Consider the following 20,955-nt stretch of genomic DNA (forward strand, 5'->3'; position numbering starts at 1 on the left):
TTTAAAAAGTGAACTGTGTGGCTCTGTTATTACTGTACTGGCTTTGATCTTTTTGGTCTGAGGTAATATACTGTTAGGCAGGCCTGCACAGAGCTCCCAGCTCCCAGGTTGTGTTGGAGTATCTGTAGGATTGGTAGGGGGTATCTGACCAATTGACACAGGAAAGATGATGTATTACAGTAAGTAGAACTCAAAATTGATTTATTTATTTTTTTTAATTCCTCATTTAACTAAAGGGAAAACTGAGATCTGATTTCCCTCCCGTTATTTTTCCCTCGTGACCGGTGTGCATCAGAAAGGAGGAAACTCACTGCAGCTTCTTGGATTCCTTTTCAATTCTTTCCCTAAGACAAACCTCCCGAGCAAACCAGGAAGGATGAGGAGCTGCTGCTTAGCCGGTCGCTGTGGGTACAGTTACTGCCTGATGAAATAGCAGCTGCTCGAACTGTCCTTGGCAACAAGTCAGAGCATCGCCATTTGTAAGAGGTTTTAGTGGAAGAGAAAGCGAGCTGCCAAATCTCCACAAAAAGAACGCGTAGTTAATTGGGTGTGTAACAGGATAACCCACAATTTGTTTTATAGATGAACGTTTTTGGGGTATTTTTTTCATAGATTTTAATTTTGGGATTTTTTTTTTTTCCTGAAAATTGCTGCTGTAATTATTTCATGCTTCAACTTAATTGCCAGTCGCTTTACCAAGTGTGTAAGACTTCATTTTTTTTCAGTTTAGTCTTTTTTTCCCCTGTAACAAGAGTGCCTGATGTTAGCTGGCAAATGTTGGCTTTAGTGTCTCCTACTACTGAGGAGAAAAATACCAACAGAGTGAAGCTGATGCTGTCGTCGGTGTGGTCAGGGCAATGAAACCAGCTTATGGGGTGGTGGAGGTGAAGTTAGGGTATGTGTTAGCTGTTGGGGTTTTCATTGGGGTACTGATGCTGGGTGGGTGTAAGATTTAACTCTGCTTTCAGTGGAAAAATGCCATTTCTCCTTCTTTTCTCCTGTGGAAGATAAACGTTTCATTAGAAAGAGCTTCAGAGAGTTCAAAGCTTGAGGCAGTTCTCTTAATGGCTTAATAACTGTGTTCCTACAAGACCCCGTGTGTGTACGAGTCTGAAGAGCCTGAAATGAGAGAAGTCTGCTCTCACAGTGCTGCGAGGAGCAGGAATTTGATTTCACTCCGGCTTCATGTAAAGGGCCCTGCAGGCCTGCCGTGTCTCCACAGTGCAGGCCTTGGAGGGGTCAGCTGTTGACCGAAGGCTTTTCTTCTTCCAGTTGATGCTTTATGGCCCTGCTAACCTGTTTTCCTTCTGAATTAAGACCCGTTGTAGTGAAGTGTTCACCAAAATCTCTGGCTTTATGAGCCTGTCCCTGAGAAAGCTGCATGTACCTGCTTCTGAACATGTGCCTTAATTCATCCTTGCCAAGGTGTCTTCCAGACGGTATCGCTGCAAAGGCACAAATCCTTATCTTGCTCAGGTCTTCATTTTTTTTAAAGTACCTAGTTACCAGGTGTAGATGTCACTTTTCTAAAGAGTTTGATAAGATCAGACATGGTTGTGTTGTACTCATATTTCTGCTTGATGAGCTCTATTTTGAGTTTCTCTGAATGTGTTAATGTATTTTTTGTAAGGTAACGAACAGCGACCTTGATGTATCCTCTTACCTCTTAGAATATGTACAAACACAATTTTCTTCAATAACTAGGAAAAAGCTCAAGTTTAATAATTGTGGTTTTTACATAACAGGTTTGTGGGTGACTTTGAAACTTCTTCCAGGAGATATCCATCAAATTAGAAAAGAGTTTCCACACCTAGTGGATAGGTCAACAGCAGTGGCTCGGAAAATGGGATTTCCTGAGATTATTATGCCTGGTAAGCTGTTGTGTGAAATAATTCTGCTTTGCTATGTTTTGATCTTCTTTCCATATCTGCAAGTATGGAAGATTTGGGGGGAAAAGAACCCAAAAAAATGTTAATTTGGGATATGGTATGTATTAGAAATAAGACCTCATCAAAGGATCTTGTCTTAAAATAAATATCAAATAGTTTGATGGTAAAGGTATACCTGCCACATGTGCTGCAGAAACAGATTAAAGTAATAACCACTTCCCTTCCCCCTAAGCAAAGACATGCTACCAAGGTGATGATGGAAATTCTCTGTTTCCAGTGAGGAAAAGACATGCTTGATATTATTTTCCTTAGCAAGGGCATATGTAATATTTCCATCTCCCGAGATATAATCCAAACCAGAAAGTAGATAAGATTTTTCAGAGCAAATGGCTTGATCTGCAGATATGCAGGTCTCTTAAGGTTTGTGCTAGATTTGGATAATGTACTTGAAAGAAAGTCAGACTGTCTCTGTTATGCATACATTCTGTGGACATTCAAATTCGGTGTTTATTTATCTGCCTGTTTATGATATAAATATCTATTTAAGTTATCTACCTCTTGGATTGGGAAACGGGATTTCCAATAATTCCATTTTCTAAGTTTTAATTTAATTGGGGTGAAGCTGAGGACTGTGCTAAGACATAAATCTAAATATAACCCTCCCCTGCAGCCCTCAAACCAGTACAAACATCAAACCAACTCCTGATGCCATGTTGCAGAAGACCTGTATAGGCTGTCATATTTTAAAATTGAAAAATATCTGTGTATGGGGTAAATTAACGATGAAATTTAAATTTATCCTTTCAAATTAATGATTTAAAAATGAGACAAAGAGAACTGAGATGTTTTTGGAATGATATGGTATATAACGTTGATGTAGTGTTCTTTTAGTCCAGAAATTATTGTGATTATTTTTGGTTGCTTTATTTGTTAGATTCAGTTTTGTGCACTCTTAGTTGGGAGGTCAGGTTTTAGAAGTCTAAAGACAGTTTTAGTTAAAACAGCTACAAATTTTGAATGTTCAAGATTCTGTGGCTTTTAAATATTTTGCCATATATATGTTTGTTACTTCTGAAAATGTGGTGGTTGTTGTTTCTATGCACAATTTCATAACTCAATAGGCAGGCTATGCGAATTGCTACCAACTTTCCTTTTTTCTTCTAGGTGACGTTCGTAACGATATCTATGTAACATTGGTTCAGGGAGATTTTGACAAAGGCAGTAAAACAACAGCGAAAAATGTAGAAGTTACAGTGTCTGTTTATGACGAAGATGGAAAAAGATTAGAGGTATTATTATTTTTTTAATGTTAGCTGGTTTATATGCATCTGTCTGATCTTTCTCAACATCTTTTTAGAAGTCTTTCAACTATAAAAAGTCCCTATTTTTATATACGACAAAACTTTCTCCTTTATCATGACCACCTCATGCTATCAGTGCATACAATTTGATATTAATTTCATGGGACGTTTTGAGTGAGCCATTCTGTTTTATTTCGATCTACTTACGAACTTATTTTTTGTTTACTTGAATTGAAGAGTGGAGCTTAAGATGGGCATAAACATTTTCTCTTCTGTTTGTGTTTTCAAGAGTGTTATTTTTCCTGGTGCCGGTGATGAAGCCATCTCAGAATACAAGTCAGTAATATATTACCAAGTAAAGCAGCCTCGCTGGTTTGAAACTGTAAAGGTAGATATATAAAGTTACAATTATTTATCCATCTGGGTTAATATGACACAAGTACATGTTTCAATGGGAAGTCCTGAGAAGCAAAATGAGGAAAACAAATGTTTGTAGTCATCTGTAGTGGAACAAAAGGAAGTCTTTCAGAGACAGCTGGAAAATAGATTACACTTTTATTGCATAATAAATTTTATTTCGTCCTTTTGGTCAAGATGACTGTTATGGGGGCACTGCACCATCTGTTTAGGAATGGTTTTCACTCTTGCCATGAAGCTGACCTAAAGAAGCAGGATATTGAGATTAAAATATAACTGCCATACTGTTGAACTCATCGTTGTTTTGGGATCTGGCTGATTGTGCTTCAAGCTTGCTGAATTTGCTTTGGTAATAGCATTTTAGCTTAAATGCTGATTTTTATGTAGGAGGCTGACGTTAGCTTAATGAAAAATATTCTGTTGATCTGTAGTCAATGGGAGCAGTAGATGTGCATCAAGATTTGATTCACAGCTGCTCCCCACATCATTTCAAGTCCAGGGATGCTCTGGTTGCATGCACTGCCAGGAGGTGGCTGTTAGGGAGTCACAGAAACATAATTGACACCTTAAGAAGTTCGCCTTTGCCAATCAAACTCAAGGTGGGCTTGTTCCTGAGCTCAGGGGATTGATAAGGGATGCTTTGAGGTTACAGCCATCGTGTCCCTGTCAGCCATAGTATCTCCAGATCTTGCTGGGTAACTTAACAGGCTTGCTTTGTCCTTTCTCTGTTTCTTAGTGCAAGGATTGTTGATTTTCCTGGGGAGTTTGTGACCTTTTGAGGTCTTTGATGGCAAACTGAGGCTTGTCTTTAATGTTAACATTTTGTAAAGATCCAAGGCTAGTGTTGAAAAACATCTAGATGAGATTTGTTAGTGGTAGATGATATTTGAAGATACTGTGCCGACTGTTTTCGTCTCCATCTTCTCTCCCAATATGTGAAGGTCGCAATCCCTATTGAAGACGTGAACCGCAGCCATTTAAGGTTCACGTTCCGACACAGGTCATCACAGGACTGTGAGTAATTTGTCCTTTTCATTGTGATTCCTGTCAGTGTCTGGTGCCAAAATGTCCTGAAACAGGCATGAAGTTCCTATCTGTAATTGACTGCTGTAATTGCTTTGGTGTGGGGATAAGCTTTTGCCTGCTTATTTAATGTTAACATCTCAGCTTTTCCATTTCTGACTTTCTAGCTTTTGCCTTTTGACATCACCTTTTTCCTTTCTTGCCCGGTCATTTCTCCAAGCCAAATAAAAGGGCTAGGGAGTAAAGCTCTCAGTTAGCAACTGAGAGGGTTGTGGTGTTGCTCATCTCAGAGGTAGGTGGTAGGAAAGGTATTTAAATACAAAGAAGCCCCACATGTGAAATAGGAACCTGAAAGAGAGGTTACAATAGCATCAGTAGTTGAAGCTCTTAAGAAACCTGGTTTCCGTTCCTGGTTCCTATTCTGAATTGCGGTTGTTTTGAAGTAATGTTGGTGTGAAAGATACTCGCAAGCTTGTGGTTCTCCTCAGCTTTCCTGTAATGTTGCTGGCAGCTGAGATGCTTTGAGCTGCTGAGGATCTGGCCAAGACAGCTAGACATCCTCTGTATATCAGCAATTGTTCTGTAGTAAAGTTTGGGGATTTGTCTTGGTTACGATAACGTTCATTACGTATAGCAATTACAGTGGCTGTCTTACTTGACAAGAACGTCTTTCAAAAGGTGCAGCAAAATATTTTTGCTGTAGAATACGTGCACAGACTTAGTGTTGATGGAGTAACATCCACTGGATGCATTTTGAGGTGTGTAATACTTCTGACATACACCCATCTGTGCGATGTAGAATTCATTATCATAAGGGGTGGTTAAAGCTGTATTTTGGAAATTGGTCATTGGTAAGAATTTCTCCTAGTTTATAGAATAATGCCACCTAATGAAAACAATATGAGGAAAATCAGTGTAACTGGTGTCAAAATTATTATTGTGAACTGCAAACTGCCAGAGTCAGAAAAATTTATGTGGTGGTACAAAAACTTTGATTGGTCACTGTTTAAATATTAATTAGATGTCCTGCTTTAGGGCCCCAGTGTTTCCTCATGCTCATTGGACTATCTCAAATTACTTTCCTTCTGGTTTTATTTCTAAATTTACTTTGTAATTTATATTAACCCTTGTTGCCATGTTATTTTAGTTTTTGATGCTAGATTTTGAATGTGAGAGCAAACTGAATGCATTAGCTAGTTCCATTTGGCTGTGCAGTGGGTTAGCATGGCCAGATGCACATTCATTTTTCCAATTTTTGGTTCTAGGTGATGTATAAAAGACTCCTCATTTCTAGAACCTTTTCTGCATCTGAGAAACTTCACTAGTATCATTCCTATGTTCTCTCTTTTCTTATGTTTTAGGTGAAGTGTCTGTACTAACATTGAATACTTAATTATGTATTTTTTTAACAGCCAAAGATAAATCTGAGAAAATATTTGCCCTTGCATTTGTGAAGCTCATGAGATACGATGGAACGACTTTGAGAGATGGAGAACATGACCTTATAGTTTATAAGGTAGAATTTTGAGATGGTGTTTCCATAATTGCTAGCTAAGTGTAAGCATTACTTACTTTCAGTGATCTGCTGTGTTAGACAATTGCAAGTAAGGTATTTGTTATGGAATATTACATTAGTTAAAGCAACTAAATACTGTGCAATTTGCCAGTATGGCAGACTGATGGTTAAACTTTGAATCTGTTTTCTTGGGAATGTTTTAATTGTTGAATTTCTTAGGCTTGCCATTGAATTTTATCTGTATGGGTTTTCATGGCTGGGGAAAACTACTTGTGTAGATCTTTAAATATTAGATCTTGGCTCTGAGCTGTGTAGACTTGTTAGATAACTCCAGTTCTGGAGCCAACCTGCAGAAATTCCATGGTAAAGAACAACATTTTGTTATTATGAGGGCTTTCTGCAAGTTGTTTAAATTGTTTTCTATCTTGTATTTAAAACACTGCTGCAGGCAGAAGCAAAGAAGCTGGAGGATGCCTCAACGTATTTAAGTCTGCCATCGACTAAAATAGAGCTGGAGGAAAAGGGACACTCTGCAACGGGGAAGAGCATGCAGAACCTCGGGAGCTGCACCATCAGCAAAGACTCTTTCCAGATCTCTACTCTGGTTTGTTCAACAAAACTTACCCAGAATGGTAAGTTCATAGAACTGCTGGGTTTCTGTCCCTTGCAGCGTGAGTGCAACTGTATGCAGTGACTTGCAGACATCTCGTCTGTCCCATTGCCTCTGGAAGGGATGGTAGATTGCTTGACATGTTGCCCTGGATTAAATTGTCAAGATGCAGCAAAAGCATCTGCCCCCAGTGTAGTGTGCAACTTGTGGATGTAGTTTTGCTTTAGAGGAGTATTTGTCTCCAAGTATACAGGTTTCTGTATCTGTGGCAAACAGGGGTACTCAGGGTTAAAACTGAGACTTTTATATTGAAATATACTGAAAACATGCTCTGTGACATTTTCCTACTGTGTGGATATGAATAATAGCACCAGGGAAAAGGGTGAGTTTATTTTCGAGAGGAGATGATATCATGGCCGTGCTCCAAAATAATCTGTTGTGTTATTTCCAAGGTGCGATATTCAGTGTTTCTGACTTCTGGATCTTCTGCCAGAAGCCAGTGCTGTCACTCCTGTGTCAGGCAGGCAGGTGTGTGCATGGGGCTGTGCTGCTTGGAGGTCGGTTTCCTTTTCACAAACGTTCGTAGGAACACGGAAAGCTGGGGACAGGCTCAGTGTATGCTGCTTCTTTTAAAACAGCCTCACAGAAGTTTTACCTGTGTATTTGTCAGCCCAGAGGCTGCAGCAGCCAGTGCTGGTGGCAGCCACCAAAGCAAACATTTCACGCCTCCAGCCAGCGCCCTCTCTTTACTTTTCATGCTGGTTTGCCATGGGGTGATGCCTTGTTCTCCTGGCCACCCCCTGCCCAGGGGGAAAGTGGCTACTTGGGTGTAGTCACCTGGCAGTGTGATTGCAGTCTTTTCCAGTGCCATCTCTTAGAGCACATCCCAAGTGCTTGGTATTCAGAGCACATCACGCGCACTGCAGTTTGGCAGTCTTAGAGCCTAAGAGGATGCTTAGCAAAAAAAAATAAAAAAAATAAAAAATGCAGAGATGATTTCTGGAATTTCATCGCAAGTACAGGATGGGAGCTGAACGGTAACGCAGTGATTTGGGGGGCTTTGTACGACGCAGGAACCAGCACGTGGGATTGAACTGCATGTTCTTCTGGTTTGTGATTGACATCGTGAGGCTTTTCTCCTCAGTCTTTCCTGCTGTAGCAGGAAAATATTTGCTAGTATTTGGAAATATTCCGTAGTGGTCCATTTATTGACTGCTTTCACATAACTGCTACTGACGTGAAAACCGAGCATTGTTTTGTGCTTAATTTACCTACAATTTGCATTGAATTTTGATCAGAATTTAATGTTACTGGTAATTGTTGTCTGTGAAACTTTCTCTGAGTTGCCAAAGCCTCTTCAAAGTGTTACAGCATTACTAAACACAGTCCTCATGTATTGCAGGCAAGTTTTAAAGGAAGCACAATTTTTAGCATTGAACCTTTCCCTCAGGTATACAGTTGGTAGTGCTCTTCAGGCTGTAGGTTTTGAAGCTGATTTTCTCTTCTGTAGACTTGTGAGATAATATTGCTCCCTTAACTTTAAAAAAGAAACAAAACTCCGTGATTATCTTTGCCTACCAAAGTTTTTTTTCTCGTTTTGATCGTCTGTAACACTTCTTTCTTTATTCTCAGTAAGAATCACAGAATTTGCTTTGAAACTTATTTTTAATAATTATGAAATTATGTCAGTAGATCATAGAATTCTTTCTGCGTTGTATTTGATGCTGCAGATTGTGTCTGCAGTCTCTCTGAACACTTGCTTGATTTCCATTCTTTATGAACTGCGAGTCGTTAACGTTGCTGTTCTGTTAGTACCTGATGTTCTGAGCATCCATAGCAGAATATATTAGTAGGAACGAATTGCCTGTCGTCTTAGGTTTTTTCAATTTAATTTTTAGGAAGAACAGCAGTATAAGCACAGGAGAAGGACTGCTTAAAATACATGTTTAAAAAAAAAAAAAAAAAAAGGTAGCGAGGGCTGGTTTGCATCCATTCCTGATGTCACGATGAAGCCAGAAGTATGTGTTCATTTTGTTTCCCTTCTTACAAGTAGCCTCTTGAGCTATGACAAACTGAGGCCTTGTATACTCCAGCAGAAGCAGGGTGATTTTGGTCACTGAATCTTCTTTTTCCAACTAGAAGTTGGAAAAGCCCTTTTTCGTGTTTTCTTCCCTGCATGAAGGATTCAAACATGTAGAAAACTAGTAACTGCTCTTGATCCAGAGACAGGACTTCAAAGAACCAGGGAGACTAGGCTTTCAGAAAACAGTTGAGGTGAATTTTACTTAATCATTCCGTATAATTAGTAAGTTTTTAAAAAAAGTTATGAATATGAAATGCAAATTCAGGTGTTTTAGTGGCATAAAAATGAAGTTGATTTGAATACAGAATTAAAGCAAGCCATTAAGAGCAAAAAAGCAAATGCTTTAGAGGGAAGATTATTTCAAAGAACAATGAAATCAGGGTGCAAGTACTGTCTAACTTCAGCGAAGCAGTTTGAAGAAAGTTTGGGTATCTGTGTAGGGAAACTTCTGCGTGTGTACAGGTCAAGGTAAGAATGTAATCAAGAAACAGGACTGCTCTATTGTTAAATAAAATGTAAAAGGCTATCTTCACATAAATTTGATGTCATCCTAAGTTGCACTAAGCTGTTTTAAGTTTTTATTGCTTACTGGTAGGCTAGATATTTATTCTAACCCTGAGCAATTGAACATCCTCACTCTTTTTCTTCTTCTTCTCTGTCTTCTTCCTCCGATACTTTCTGTTCATATAAATTTCACTTGACTTAGGTGCCTATAGTAATTGCTGTTTACCACAGGCTGAAATACGATTTACATTCTTACTCTGTACTGACAGTGTTGTGTTAGATGTAGACGTGCTGAGAAAGGACGATTAACTGGCTGTTACTTTGGGGTTACAGCTCGCAGTCACAACGAACCCACGTTCTTTCTGCACGCTGTAACTTAGTTTTTTGGTTGTTGGACTACGGTGACTTTTTCTGTTCTCACATGTATTTGCTGTGTCATCACACGGGAAGAGCACATGGGTTTGCTTTCTTGGGGCATTGCACGATGCTATTCAGAGATGCGGGCTGGCTTTCGTTCAGTTAATTTCTTTTGTCAAGCTGGTGCCTTTTTAGAAGTCAGACTGAAACCCAGTTCGGTGGTGGAAAGCCACTGGCTATAAACATGCTCAAGAAATGCTTTGGGTAACTCATGGAGGCATCTCCAGCTTTCTTCCAGAAGCAATTTTTCTTTTGAAGTAGAGTTTCTAAGACTTCGGTTTCATCCTAAAGACTTATTGTAAATTGCATTACCAAAAAAAAAACGAAAAAAAAATAGGATTGTCTAACTACACCATAGCTTTGAAGTCTCTTTTAGGCCCAAAGAGAGAGAAGCCTCGTTTTGGTTTGAGTGCTGCTCAGAGGGAAGTTCCCCCAAGGAGAACTGCAATCCATTGCATTAGAGATGATTTTATTTATTCCTTAGAGGGAAAGGTTTGGGGGAACGTCTAGCAGCTGCTCTGGGTCTCTGCCTGTAATTTGCATGATGTTAGTTTGGCTAAGGCACGACGAGCTTGGAGTTTGGGGTTTGTTTCAGTTCATGTTGTGTCTCAGAAAATGTCCAAGTGTCTATAACTTAGTGGTGCTCCAGAGTGGCTGTTAATATTTACTAGCGTGCTTATTTGCAGATGAAACACAATTGCGAGCTGTCTCATGAGAAACTGGAGAATGGCGCTGTGGCTCTTCCTGGCTAATGAGAGAGAGAACCTGCCTGCTGCAGCTTGTCTTGTATTTATCAGGGAATGATGAAGTGGCACCATCTTGGTAGTGGGATGTAGGATTTGGGGACGAGACCATTGCAGTTGATTCATTTCATCATCTGAGCTGTAGCCTAGTCCGTCACTTGGAAGCATCCAAGTCATTTGGACATTCTGAGTTGTGAAGCAGACAGCTTTCCTCTGAATTAGCTTGGCGTGCAACTGTTTGGCTTGTGCTGGTGTATTTTCTTTTCTCTTTATTCAGAGAGAGCAAAGAAGCTAGAGGCACTCACTCTGGAAGAATCGCAGCCGTGTAGATGTCACTGTGTTGGTGGCTGACTAATTCCAGTTTGGCATCTTTTTTTAAACACACAACTGTTGTATGCAGCAAATCAAAACCGAGGGATCAGGCTTCCTTGGCCCAGATTTTAATGCTGACACTTCAAAATCAGTCTGCTTTTTTGAAAGCCTTTCACAACTCTTTCATGACAGAAGCATTGCACTGCCTGTCTGCAGTGTCAGATGTACCCTATAAATATGTTATCGGCCAGTGAAAAGGGCTGACCTATCGAAGTAAGCCTGTTTGTCCTGAACACAGTTATGGTGTGTGCGAGGAAATAAATATCTGGTGTGATCTAATTCTTGTTTTTTTTCCTTCACTCCTAGTGGACCTCCTGGGCCTTCTGAAATGGCGATCTAACACAAATCTGTTGCAGCAGAATTTGAAGCAGTTGATGAAAGTTGATGGTGGTGAAGTGGTGAAGGTAACAAGTTAATTTCTTTAAAAGCAAATTTGGTAACATAATTTTGCTGAAGGCTGTATTTTGAGGTACTCATCTGTTTTCTTTTCTCTCCCCTGTAACCATACTGCACATACCTGAACATACTTAAGAGATACCTGGCTACAGTTTGGCCTTCAGGAATGCAAATCCCCTTCTCCTTTCCCTCAAAAAACATGTCAGATTTTAAGTAAATTTCTAGAAATGAAGGTTGTTTTTCTTTTTTTTTTTTTTGTTTTAGTGCTTCAGTGTTGCATTTTTTTATTATTTTAATATACAGATACTGGAAGAGAGGCTGTTTTTTTCAAGATTAAAACATCTTGGAATTATCACATGGTGATATTTATCATGTTTTAAATATAAGGATGTGGAATGCATGCACCTTACTGTGTGCTGCTTGTAATTTTTTTTTTTTAAATTATTTCTCCTGAAAATACTTGGCTGAGCCAAGGTATTTACATTTGCCAAGGCCATTGAGTGATTGCAGGGACCTGCATAAAGACAGATTTATTTGCGGAAAAGAGTAGGCTGAGACTTCATTGAATGTGTTGTACTAAATCAAATATAATGAAGTGTCAGAAGATGTACTGTGCTGGGGACAAGTGACCCTTAAGGACCTATGGTGTTTTTACTTCATTTGGATTTTAATGTGTTTAATAGGAGCATGGTGATGTCTTGAAGCAACCTAAAACATCTGAGACTGCTGGTACTGTTCTTTATTGAGAGTGGTAAATACAGGATCTCAGGTGTGGTTTGTGTTTCGGGAAGGTTCTCAGTTCTCCCTGCTGCTGCTTTGTTCTGGATCATTTGATAGCTAAAAACTTGACACTGATACCAGGCTCTGACGAGTGCTGTCACAGTAGTGTCATTTGTAATTTTCACTCGTCTCCAAATGACACCAGCATACAGCAGATCAGTGCCTGATGGATACCAGTGATTTTAGAGGCACCAGGATGCGGCACAAACAGGGTTCAAGTAAGAGCAGAGTCAGGGGGAGTTCTCCAGCCAGCACGTGCTCATCCCTCCGTCTTACTCACTTCCCCCTCGTATGTGGGAGTCTGAGCAGAACTGGCTGTGTGCTTAGTACAGAGGCGTGAACACTTAATACTGCTCTTTTCACTGTGTTTCTTCATTTCAGAAGACCACTGTTTTGCTTTATCTCCTACGGTAACATTCAGAAAATCTTGGTGTAGCCTGCTCTGTTGCATGCTAGTAGCACTTTACCTGGTTAGTAACTGCTCCTGTCTGTTCTTTCAGCTCTTTTGTCCTTCATGTTTTTAAACACCGCATCAGACACAGGCTATGTATGCTACAGAAAGTATATATTTGATAAAACATATCCAGGTTTTCTGTTAAACTATTTATTTTTAAACTCCAGTACAACATCGCTGCCTAATGGTGTTCATTCAGCACGAAGCAGGGATCAGCCAAGGTCCTTACTTAGAGTAACTGCTTCAGTGCTGTATGAAATCTGTAATTGCCATCTTCCTGTAGCAGAGGCGCTGTCTCAATCATTTGAGCAGAGTCTATGGGATGTGAGAAAATAAACTAATAGGCCAGAACTTACCCATACTAGTTCCCTACCTGAGAAGTTTTGCTTCCACTGTTAAAACAAAAGCATCCATCCTGTATCCTCCTTTCTGTTATATGAAGTCCTTGTAAACAGATTTGAAACTTGAACTCTACCAATGGAAGTCAATATGTGATGCCTAAACATGAAACAAAGACTAGAGCAGTCATTGCACAGGTTTTTAACAATCCTTTGTTTTCAGAAGAGAGTTAGCCAGGCAGGGGGTTGGGTCTGGTTGTATCCGTTCTCTTCAAACTGAGACAGAAACTTCTGACAAAGCCGTACTCTTTCCGTGTAGCCCAGGCGATGAATCCCATTTGGCCTAGGAGATCCATTGTGCAGGTAGAAGTCTTGAAGGTTGGTGGGAGTCCAGGTGTTTTCCATAGCATACATAATACCTCCTGGGGGTTGCAATCTCAGAAGACAATCCCATAATGCTTGTTCAGACATTCTCCCCCACCTACCCTTTGTCTTGTCTACTTTTTAAAGAAAAAACAACAAACAAACAACAACAACAACAAAGTTTCAGGATTGTTCTGGCAAATCTGTCTCAAACAGCAGTAAGTTGAAGCCTTTCTCTCTCCACCAACCCAAACACCAACCGTGGCCGTGGCCACTCTCATCCTGCCGTGGGGGAGCCCGTGTTGTTCCTGGTGGAAGGAGATGCTCAGAGCCAGACCCCGGTGCTGAGCAAACTGAATGCATTCACGACTAGCTATGGTTTATACCTAAGAGACTTGCTGTCACTGGGAAGAAATGCTGTAATTATGTGTGTGTAAAACAGCTTTTATCTCTCTGCTCAACTTCTGTCCCCTGCCGCTAATCTGCTTTTACTCTCATGTTGCGCAGGTCAACATGGCTAGCGAAGACTTCCTCGGGGCAGGGATAGAGACCCGTAGGTGTAGGGCTGGGGCAGAGGGTTGTGTGCTCGGTGTCCCATGCCTGCATGTACACTCTTCCTTGAACTTCTGGGTCTGAGCCTGTGCAGCTGTGGAAAGCAATATGCTCTGCACTTTTTGGTTTTTACTGCTCAGCTCAAAGCTGCTGAGGATGACTTATTTGGCATGAGACTGAGTTGCTTGTCTGGTTTGTGCTCTGAAACATCAGTTTTCAGAAACTGCATGATCCCATTGACTGTTGAAACTGAGTTTTGAAATACGTTTTGTTCATCTACCATATGTAGATTAAACTTTTTCAGGTACCAAGTGTGATTTCTGACCTTTTATTTCCTATTTTGGGGTGATATGGATGTATAGATAATCAACTAAACATTGTTTTTCAGCAAATGATTTTAAGTTTTTAAGTTTTCCTTTCTCAGCTAACTTGTGAAAATGTCTTGCATAAAATATAAATGAAAGCAAGTGTTTCTGTGTACACCTCTGTGAAGTCAGATCTTCATTATTCCTCTCCAGCGTGATGACTTGTGTATTTATTTGTAGTTCCTTCAAGATACATTGGATGCACTTTTTAACATAATGATGGAGAACTCGGAGAGTGAGACGTTTGACACATTGGTGTTTGATGCTTTGGTAAGTCTGTGTTGTGGATAGGCAAAAATGTAGACATTGTAATGCTGAATAAAGAAATGTGGTGTAGATACGAGAATGAAGTTTTGCAGTGAAGCAGTATTGGCTGTTAGCTAGTTTTGTTTTGGTTAAAAACACATGGGAAGTTTTCATTATATTTGAAGTTTCAGATGGACTTGATTGACAAGTGTTTGTATCCTGTCATCTTCCCAGACAGGATGGAAGCCATCACATCCAAGTATTTTAGTGATTTAACGGCAGAATTTATGACAGAAACAGCAAGCTTCTACTTGGAGCAGAAAACTTGGTTTGGAATAGAAAAGGAGAATATGAATGCATGGGGAGGATAATCAAAAACCAAAGTCTCTTTGTTTTGAATGTTGTTATACTTATCTGAAAACAGTGACTGAATGTACAGAATTCAAGTGTTTCGAGGATAATGCCATAGTTATGCTAATTTTTCAGGTATTTATCATTGGACTGATAGCTGACAGAAAATTTCAGCATTTTAATCCAGTCCTGGAAACCTACATTAAGAAGCATTTCAGTGCTACGTTAGCCTACACGTAAGCTTTAAAAATTATTTTTTCACATCGGGGGTGTAATACGACTGGCTCAGCAATTTAGTTACTTGTTTAATTAGGAATTTGCCCACAGAACTTGTGGGGTAGGAGCTTCTTGGAGAAGACTGGATATTATCTGTCTTTCTCTTTTAAAATAATACTAATAAAACATTTGTAAGAAGGAAGTCTTGATTTTCTTGTACTGAAGGAGGGGGTAATTGACTATTTCAATAATTGGTTTGTAATAAAAATATTCATAAGCAATCTCCCATCATACTTAAGAAAGTAAATGTGCATTTAAGATTCTTCAAATCTGTGCTGTTTGGTGCATTAAATTGATGTTTTACCCGATATCATCTGTGTTCCTGTCACTTTGGGGAGCAAGCAGTGAAGAACAAAGGTCTGTTACTTTTCCTGTCTTAAGTATTTGTTGGCAGATAGCTCCTTTGCTGCTGCTGCTCATGTTGGAGAAAAATACATAATGGATATCTTTTTGGTGTTGGGAGGAGGGAAAAAAAACAACAGACAAGCAAACCTGCTGTGCATTTTGCTGTTATGCAGTCTCTATTATGTGAGCAGAAATGTTTGAGAAATATTGATTTAAAATAGCGAAGAAGTTGTGCCTTTAGTCACATCTTTGATATTCCATTCACTTCACTGAGCTACGGCTACTTCTGCTGCCTTCATGCAAAGCACATCAAGGATGAAGCATCCTGCAGCGTCTGGCTTCCTCAGCAAGAGCTTTAAGCTGGCCTTTCTGCTGGTAGACAGGGAGGGCACCTACCCCTTCTTTACGTGGAGAGGTGTAGAAGCAGGTTTATGCTTGGGGATGCTGGAAGAGCTTACAATTTTGGGTTAATTTGTGACCGTGGGCTTGACAGATCCCTGTCCCCTCCCTGCCAGGTTTACTCAACTTGTGTTTTATTGCACAAGTTGAGTAAAGAGAGGTTGCGCTGAGAATATGTAGGTGCCTACCTCAAATTCTTAAGCAGCTTACTCCTACCAAAATAAATGCACACGTAACCAGATGTCTGTCTACACGCTGTTTTGTGTTAGTGATACATAATTGTTGTACTTACTTTGAATGTGCATGTTGAAACATGCGCCGTAGCTGGAAGGATTCAGAACAGCATTACTTGTTCGTGCATTTTAATAGGAGGTAGGTTTATATTCATTAGGAATGATGTAGTCAGAATGGTATTGTTTTAAAAATTGTATTGCTTCCAAGTTTGTTTACATTTTAAAATGTGGAATAATAGAACTTCCAGCTGCTGCCATAGCAATTTTTAAGAAATAAATTTCACAAATTCTAGCCTAAAATCCATGGGCAACACTATGTAAAGGGGAATCCTTGAGTAAAGAAGAAACTCCTATTTTAAGTGTTCTAATTTTAACAAGGCGTTTGTGTTTAATCTTAATAATTTGACTGTTACTAGTAATTGTATCTTTATAATTGGCTATTAGCCTGAACATCTTTGGATATCCAGCATAACATAAATCTTAGCAAGACTTTGTGTTGTATGTATGTTGGATGACATTATGGTCTGTGTTCCCACCCCCAAGACCAGGTTGCAGCTGATTATCAGCATAAGCAAGAGCACAGTATGGGTGTGTTAGTTGCATAGTTACTTTCGAAACTTGGAGGGTATTATTTGCAGACAAAATTTCCCTTCCAGTCTCTCAATGTTGACATTTTTGTTGTGAATATGCTTTTAACATCTCTGTGTTTGTGTATTTAAACAGAAAACTGACTAAAGTTTTAAAAACATACGTGGATAACGCTGAGAAGTGTGGCATCACTGACCAGCTTTTTAAAGCCATGAAAGCTCTGGAGTACATCTTCAAGTTCATAGTCCGCTCCAGGATATTGTTCAATCAGTAAGTTTGGTGAATGCTGAAAATACCTGCAGTTCTGACTGGATATACACCTGCTCAATAACGCACTGCTCTAAGAAGTATGTGAAGTTGTTAGGATTTGGTTTAGGTGACACTTAAACCAGCCTGAGTGAGCCTAACTGCCTTAATCCTCAACCCAGCTGTATGGGAAGCAGTAAACAGAAGAAATGTGTATCTGAAACACATATTATAAATAGCATTGTAGTAATAAAACCGTGCTGTGTTGTAGCTCTTTATGGGCTAGATCTCTAAGGAGTAGCACTTGACAATGTTTGGTTAACTTAATAATTAACTGTGGTTAATAATTGTCTGGTATCGTGACTGAGAAGTTGAAGCTACTCAGGAGATGTGTGTTCTGAGAAATTTTCTTCTGAGATATTTTCTTCAGGGTCAGTGAGCAAGAAGGGAAAGTGGAAAGAAAGAAGGGCTGCAGAATGTGTAGTCTGCACGGTGATACTGTTTTTAACTAAAAGAATCACTTGGATTTCTACAGTGCCCTTGTCGGGGTAGCAGAAGCTTCTGGGAAGGAAGGGGACTCCTGGAGGGTTTTTCCTACCTCCAGCCCATTTCCCACATGGTAACGTGCACCACAACTCCCCGGGCCTTCTGCAACCAGTGTCTGCCCATAAAGTCAATTCTAAATAATTACCCTAAGTTAATTTGGAAATCGGTGCTCTATCTGATACACAAAATACAAAAAAAGTTACAAACAAGTTACCTGTTCTTAATTTAGATTCATTCCTTTTGCTACTTGTTACAGACTGTAGCAAAATTATTACAAGGGATTTATGTAGAGCTCTGAAGTCACCAGCTCCATCAACCTTCCTGCGAATTACACGATGTAATTTGCTTCTTTAAGATTCTGGCTGTGATATTCGTAAAATACCCAATGCCACTTATGCTGTTGGAGGTCCTACAAATCATTTTAAAAAAGAAAAAAATAATTATCTCTTGCTGCAGATTAGATTTGCAGACAATATGACCCTTTAGTATTGGCCATTGGGTTTTCTCCTGTTAAGCACTAATTCAGAGCACTTCAGCATTGGGGAGATGCAATTTTCAATGACTGGGGATTAATCAGCAAAGCTGCTGAATGTTGAATGGCACCACAATTTGTTCTGCTGGGAGACTGAAATCCTGCCTGAGGTGTGTGATTGAAATGATGATAATGTAGAAGTGTTCTGAAACATCATTAGCATTTCACTGAGAAATCTTGACAAGCAAACAATCTTTTTTTAAAAAAAATTACATATTTTTAACCTTAAGATAGAAGTAGACTGAATGGATACAACATCTTAGAAACGTGAGGCAAGCTTTGGGTCTGGGTAAATGTGTAAATACCTGGTTCACTAATTAAAGCCTGATGGCAAATCCAGTTGTTTGGTGTATCGAGGTTTTAAAGGCAAGATATTGTGAGCTTCAGAAATACCTTTGTGGTTCAATCATTGGATTCCAGTGGCAATGTAGCACATACAGCAGGCTTAAAACTTTGAAGTCAGTGGTGGAAGTGTCGACTTGGTATAATAATGGTAAACTGCAATGGTTTTTTTATGTATTACCAGGTGTATTAAATGTATGCTAAATAACTGGCAATAGAAACATATTAGTGACTGTAACTTGTTTATTTTTATTACTTTCCTTCCTGAATCACAGAGGTTTTTGTCTGGAGCATTCTGATTTATTGGACTGTCAAGTTTAGTTACTCCTTTTATTAGTATTAGTTCCTCCTCTCCAGTGTGTTCAGGAGAACACAGAAATCCGTAATTGAAATTGGGAGTTAACAAATAATTTGTCCTGTATAACCCCCAGTTTTAGCCTGGAAGGGGAATAGAAGTTTGCACAACAAAATAACACAATTTAATAATTTTTCTGTAGCACGTGTTTCCCCTGTGTAGCAGTTAAATAGCTTTTAATAATACCTGTGGCTCCAAAAGGGTTATGATCACAGCGTTAGGAATGATAAACGTTGGGTTCAGTGCAAAGCAGCGAGAGCATCCTGTGTTCCACATTCATTTTAAAACTGTATGCCCCTTCCCTTCCGTAACAGGTGGTCCATCAGGAACTTTTAATTACAGCTTAATTAGTTTCAGACGTGAAAAATTCTTTTAGGACTGTGGACATGAAGTGCCCGTGGTTCTCTTTCTGAGCTGCACACCACATTCAAGGCTCTTTTCTTGCTGGGTTTGACCACAGAAGAAAATGGAGCAAAATAGAGGGGAAGCCTGGTGGGGCTGCTGCAAGTCCAAAGGGCTTTAAGGGCCAGTTGGGGCTCCTGGAGGCAATCAAAGCTGAGTGGGTAAACCAGGAGTTAAGGGAGAAAATCCATCGGATGTGCACAAAGACGAATTAAGGTTTGACCTGGATTAAAAGCAGTGATTGGGTTTTGGTCATGTTAAGTGCGTGTGGCATAATTTTATTATTCTGAGGTTTATGAAACCAAACATTTTGTGCGAAATACAAGGCAGCAGCCCTTATGTGAGTCTATCATACCTATTGCCAAAGAGGAAAAATAAAGAAATTAAAAAATAATTGCATGGAGCTAGTGGTCTCCTCTTTCCTTTCCATTTTGTAGTGAGAATGATCTCATCCTACCTCTGAACCCCAAATCCTGCCGTGTTTAAACACTGAGGAGTTTCAAAGTTACTCATTCCTATGCTGTACTGAACCAGCGGAGCACGAGGGTACCAGGTTCCTTAGCTTGGCTGCTCCTTTTTTCCCCTTCTGTGTTCCTGAGCTATCCCAGGGCAGTTTTATCCCCCTGAAGTCATCAGCAGAGCGAGCTGACAGAGCACAGCACTCCTCTGCAAACCCTGCCTGCAGGCGCCTTGCGGACTGTGGGTTAGTCATCTTGTGTATTCAGGGAATGAGAAGGGAGACGAGATTTGTGGCAGCTCTCCAGAAATCAGAGGTGAAACACATCGAGTCCTCTCCTCCCATTTGTCTGGAGTATCGCAGAAGCAGAGGGTTAATGCATGTACATCCTTTCAGAGTTTGAGGCCGCTCACCTTAGGCCCCTGGTAGATTGTAATGACTGCAGGCAAGTTGTCCGGGTGCTTTCTGCTTTCCACATCGCCGAGCTGCTCGGCATCGGGGCTGCCAGACATCTGCAAGCTCTTGTGCAGGGTGGAGGAGTCTGCCCTGCTGCTGCGTGGGCGCGTGGAATTGGGTCGCCGGAGAGATTCACGGTGACGTGAAGGCGTAAGGAGCAATACTGAGTGTGGCATTTCAGATAGGGAGCTTCTAAATAAAATCTTTAGTTACTGCTGGCCCAGCCTGGTCAGTCTGTCTTTAGATTTCTGTGAAAGACAACTCTTAGTTCAGTGTAGAAACGTGTAAACGTTTGTGAACCTAAATAAAAATGAAAATAAAGCAACACAATGAACTGTCATCTGTCACTGGAACAAAATGTTAAATATGTATTTCCGTTTTCAGCTAGCTCATGTTTATGACACCCAATTATTTTTCAGACTTTATGAAAACAAAGGGGAAGCAGACTTCAGGGAGTCCTTGCTGCAGCTCTTCAAGTCCATCAATGAGATGATGAGCAGCATCTCCGACCAGACTGTCATAGTGAAGGTATGTGGAGGTCTCCAGCTTGGCTTTATTTTTGCATCCTAAACCCTAATCAGGTGCCTGATAAAGCATCTGCTGTATTTGTGCCCAGACGTGTGTTCTCTCTCCAACACTGTTAATATTTGGTGCTTCTAATGAAGGGTCTCTGACTGTCTAAAGAACGTGTTTCAAACAAGCAACTGGACTTCCTTGCTGTAAATGCCTCAGTTTGTTTTTTTTTTTTTTTTTTTTTAAGGGAACTTAGGTGTGAAATGATGTTTCACATCATGTAAATCATGTAACCTGATCTATAAGGGATTTTTAAGATGGCACTTTTAAGATGCTGGTGGCAGTGTAGATCATGTCCCTATTTATATCCTAGGCTGCTCAGGAACTTCAACATAGTATCTTAAGCCCTAGCACATATTTTTTATATGGAAACTCCATCCCCACCCCCTCGTGTTCCATTTTTTTCTCTGTAATATGGTGTCAACTTCTGGGAGAGCTGGCTGACTCATGGAATTGGGAATGTGGTCTCTGACCTCTAATGAAAA

At 40.0% G+C, this 20,955-nt stretch overlaps 1 protein-coding gene across 4 annotated transcripts in view; it reads left to right on the forward strand.

Moving 5' to 3' along the window:
* The window catches only part of DOCK1 (dedicator of cytokinesis 1), a 257,618-nt gene that overhangs the window by 31,557 nt on the left and 205,106 nt on the right, over window positions 1-20,955 (forward strand). For all 4 annotated transcript variants that reach the window (XM_084525023.1, XM_084525025.1, XM_084525022.1 and 1 more), the window contains exons 13-23: window positions 1,746-1,871; window positions 3,054-3,178; window positions 3,480-3,578; window positions 4,549-4,621; window positions 6,043-6,146; window positions 6,595-6,778; window positions 11,182-11,279; window positions 14,304-14,393; window positions 14,856-14,956; window positions 16,697-16,831; window positions 20,317-20,425. In XM_084525023.1, the coding sequence (XP_084381149.1) occupies window positions 1,746-1,871; window positions 3,054-3,178; window positions 3,480-3,578; window positions 4,549-4,621; window positions 6,043-6,146; window positions 6,595-6,778; window positions 11,182-11,279; window positions 14,304-14,393; window positions 14,856-14,956; window positions 16,697-16,831; window positions 20,317-20,425 (1,244 nt within the window). The remainder of the gene's footprint in view (window positions 1-1,745; window positions 1,872-3,053; window positions 3,179-3,479; window positions 3,579-4,548; window positions 4,622-6,042; window positions 6,147-6,594; window positions 6,779-11,181; window positions 11,280-14,303; window positions 14,394-14,855; window positions 14,957-16,696; window positions 16,832-20,316; window positions 20,426-20,955) is intronic.

This window comes from Aythya ferina, assembly GCF_964211825.1.
Source record: "Aythya ferina genome assembly, chromosome: 7".
NCBI lineage: Eukaryota > Metazoa > Chordata > Aves > Anseriformes > Anatidae > Aythya > Aythya ferina.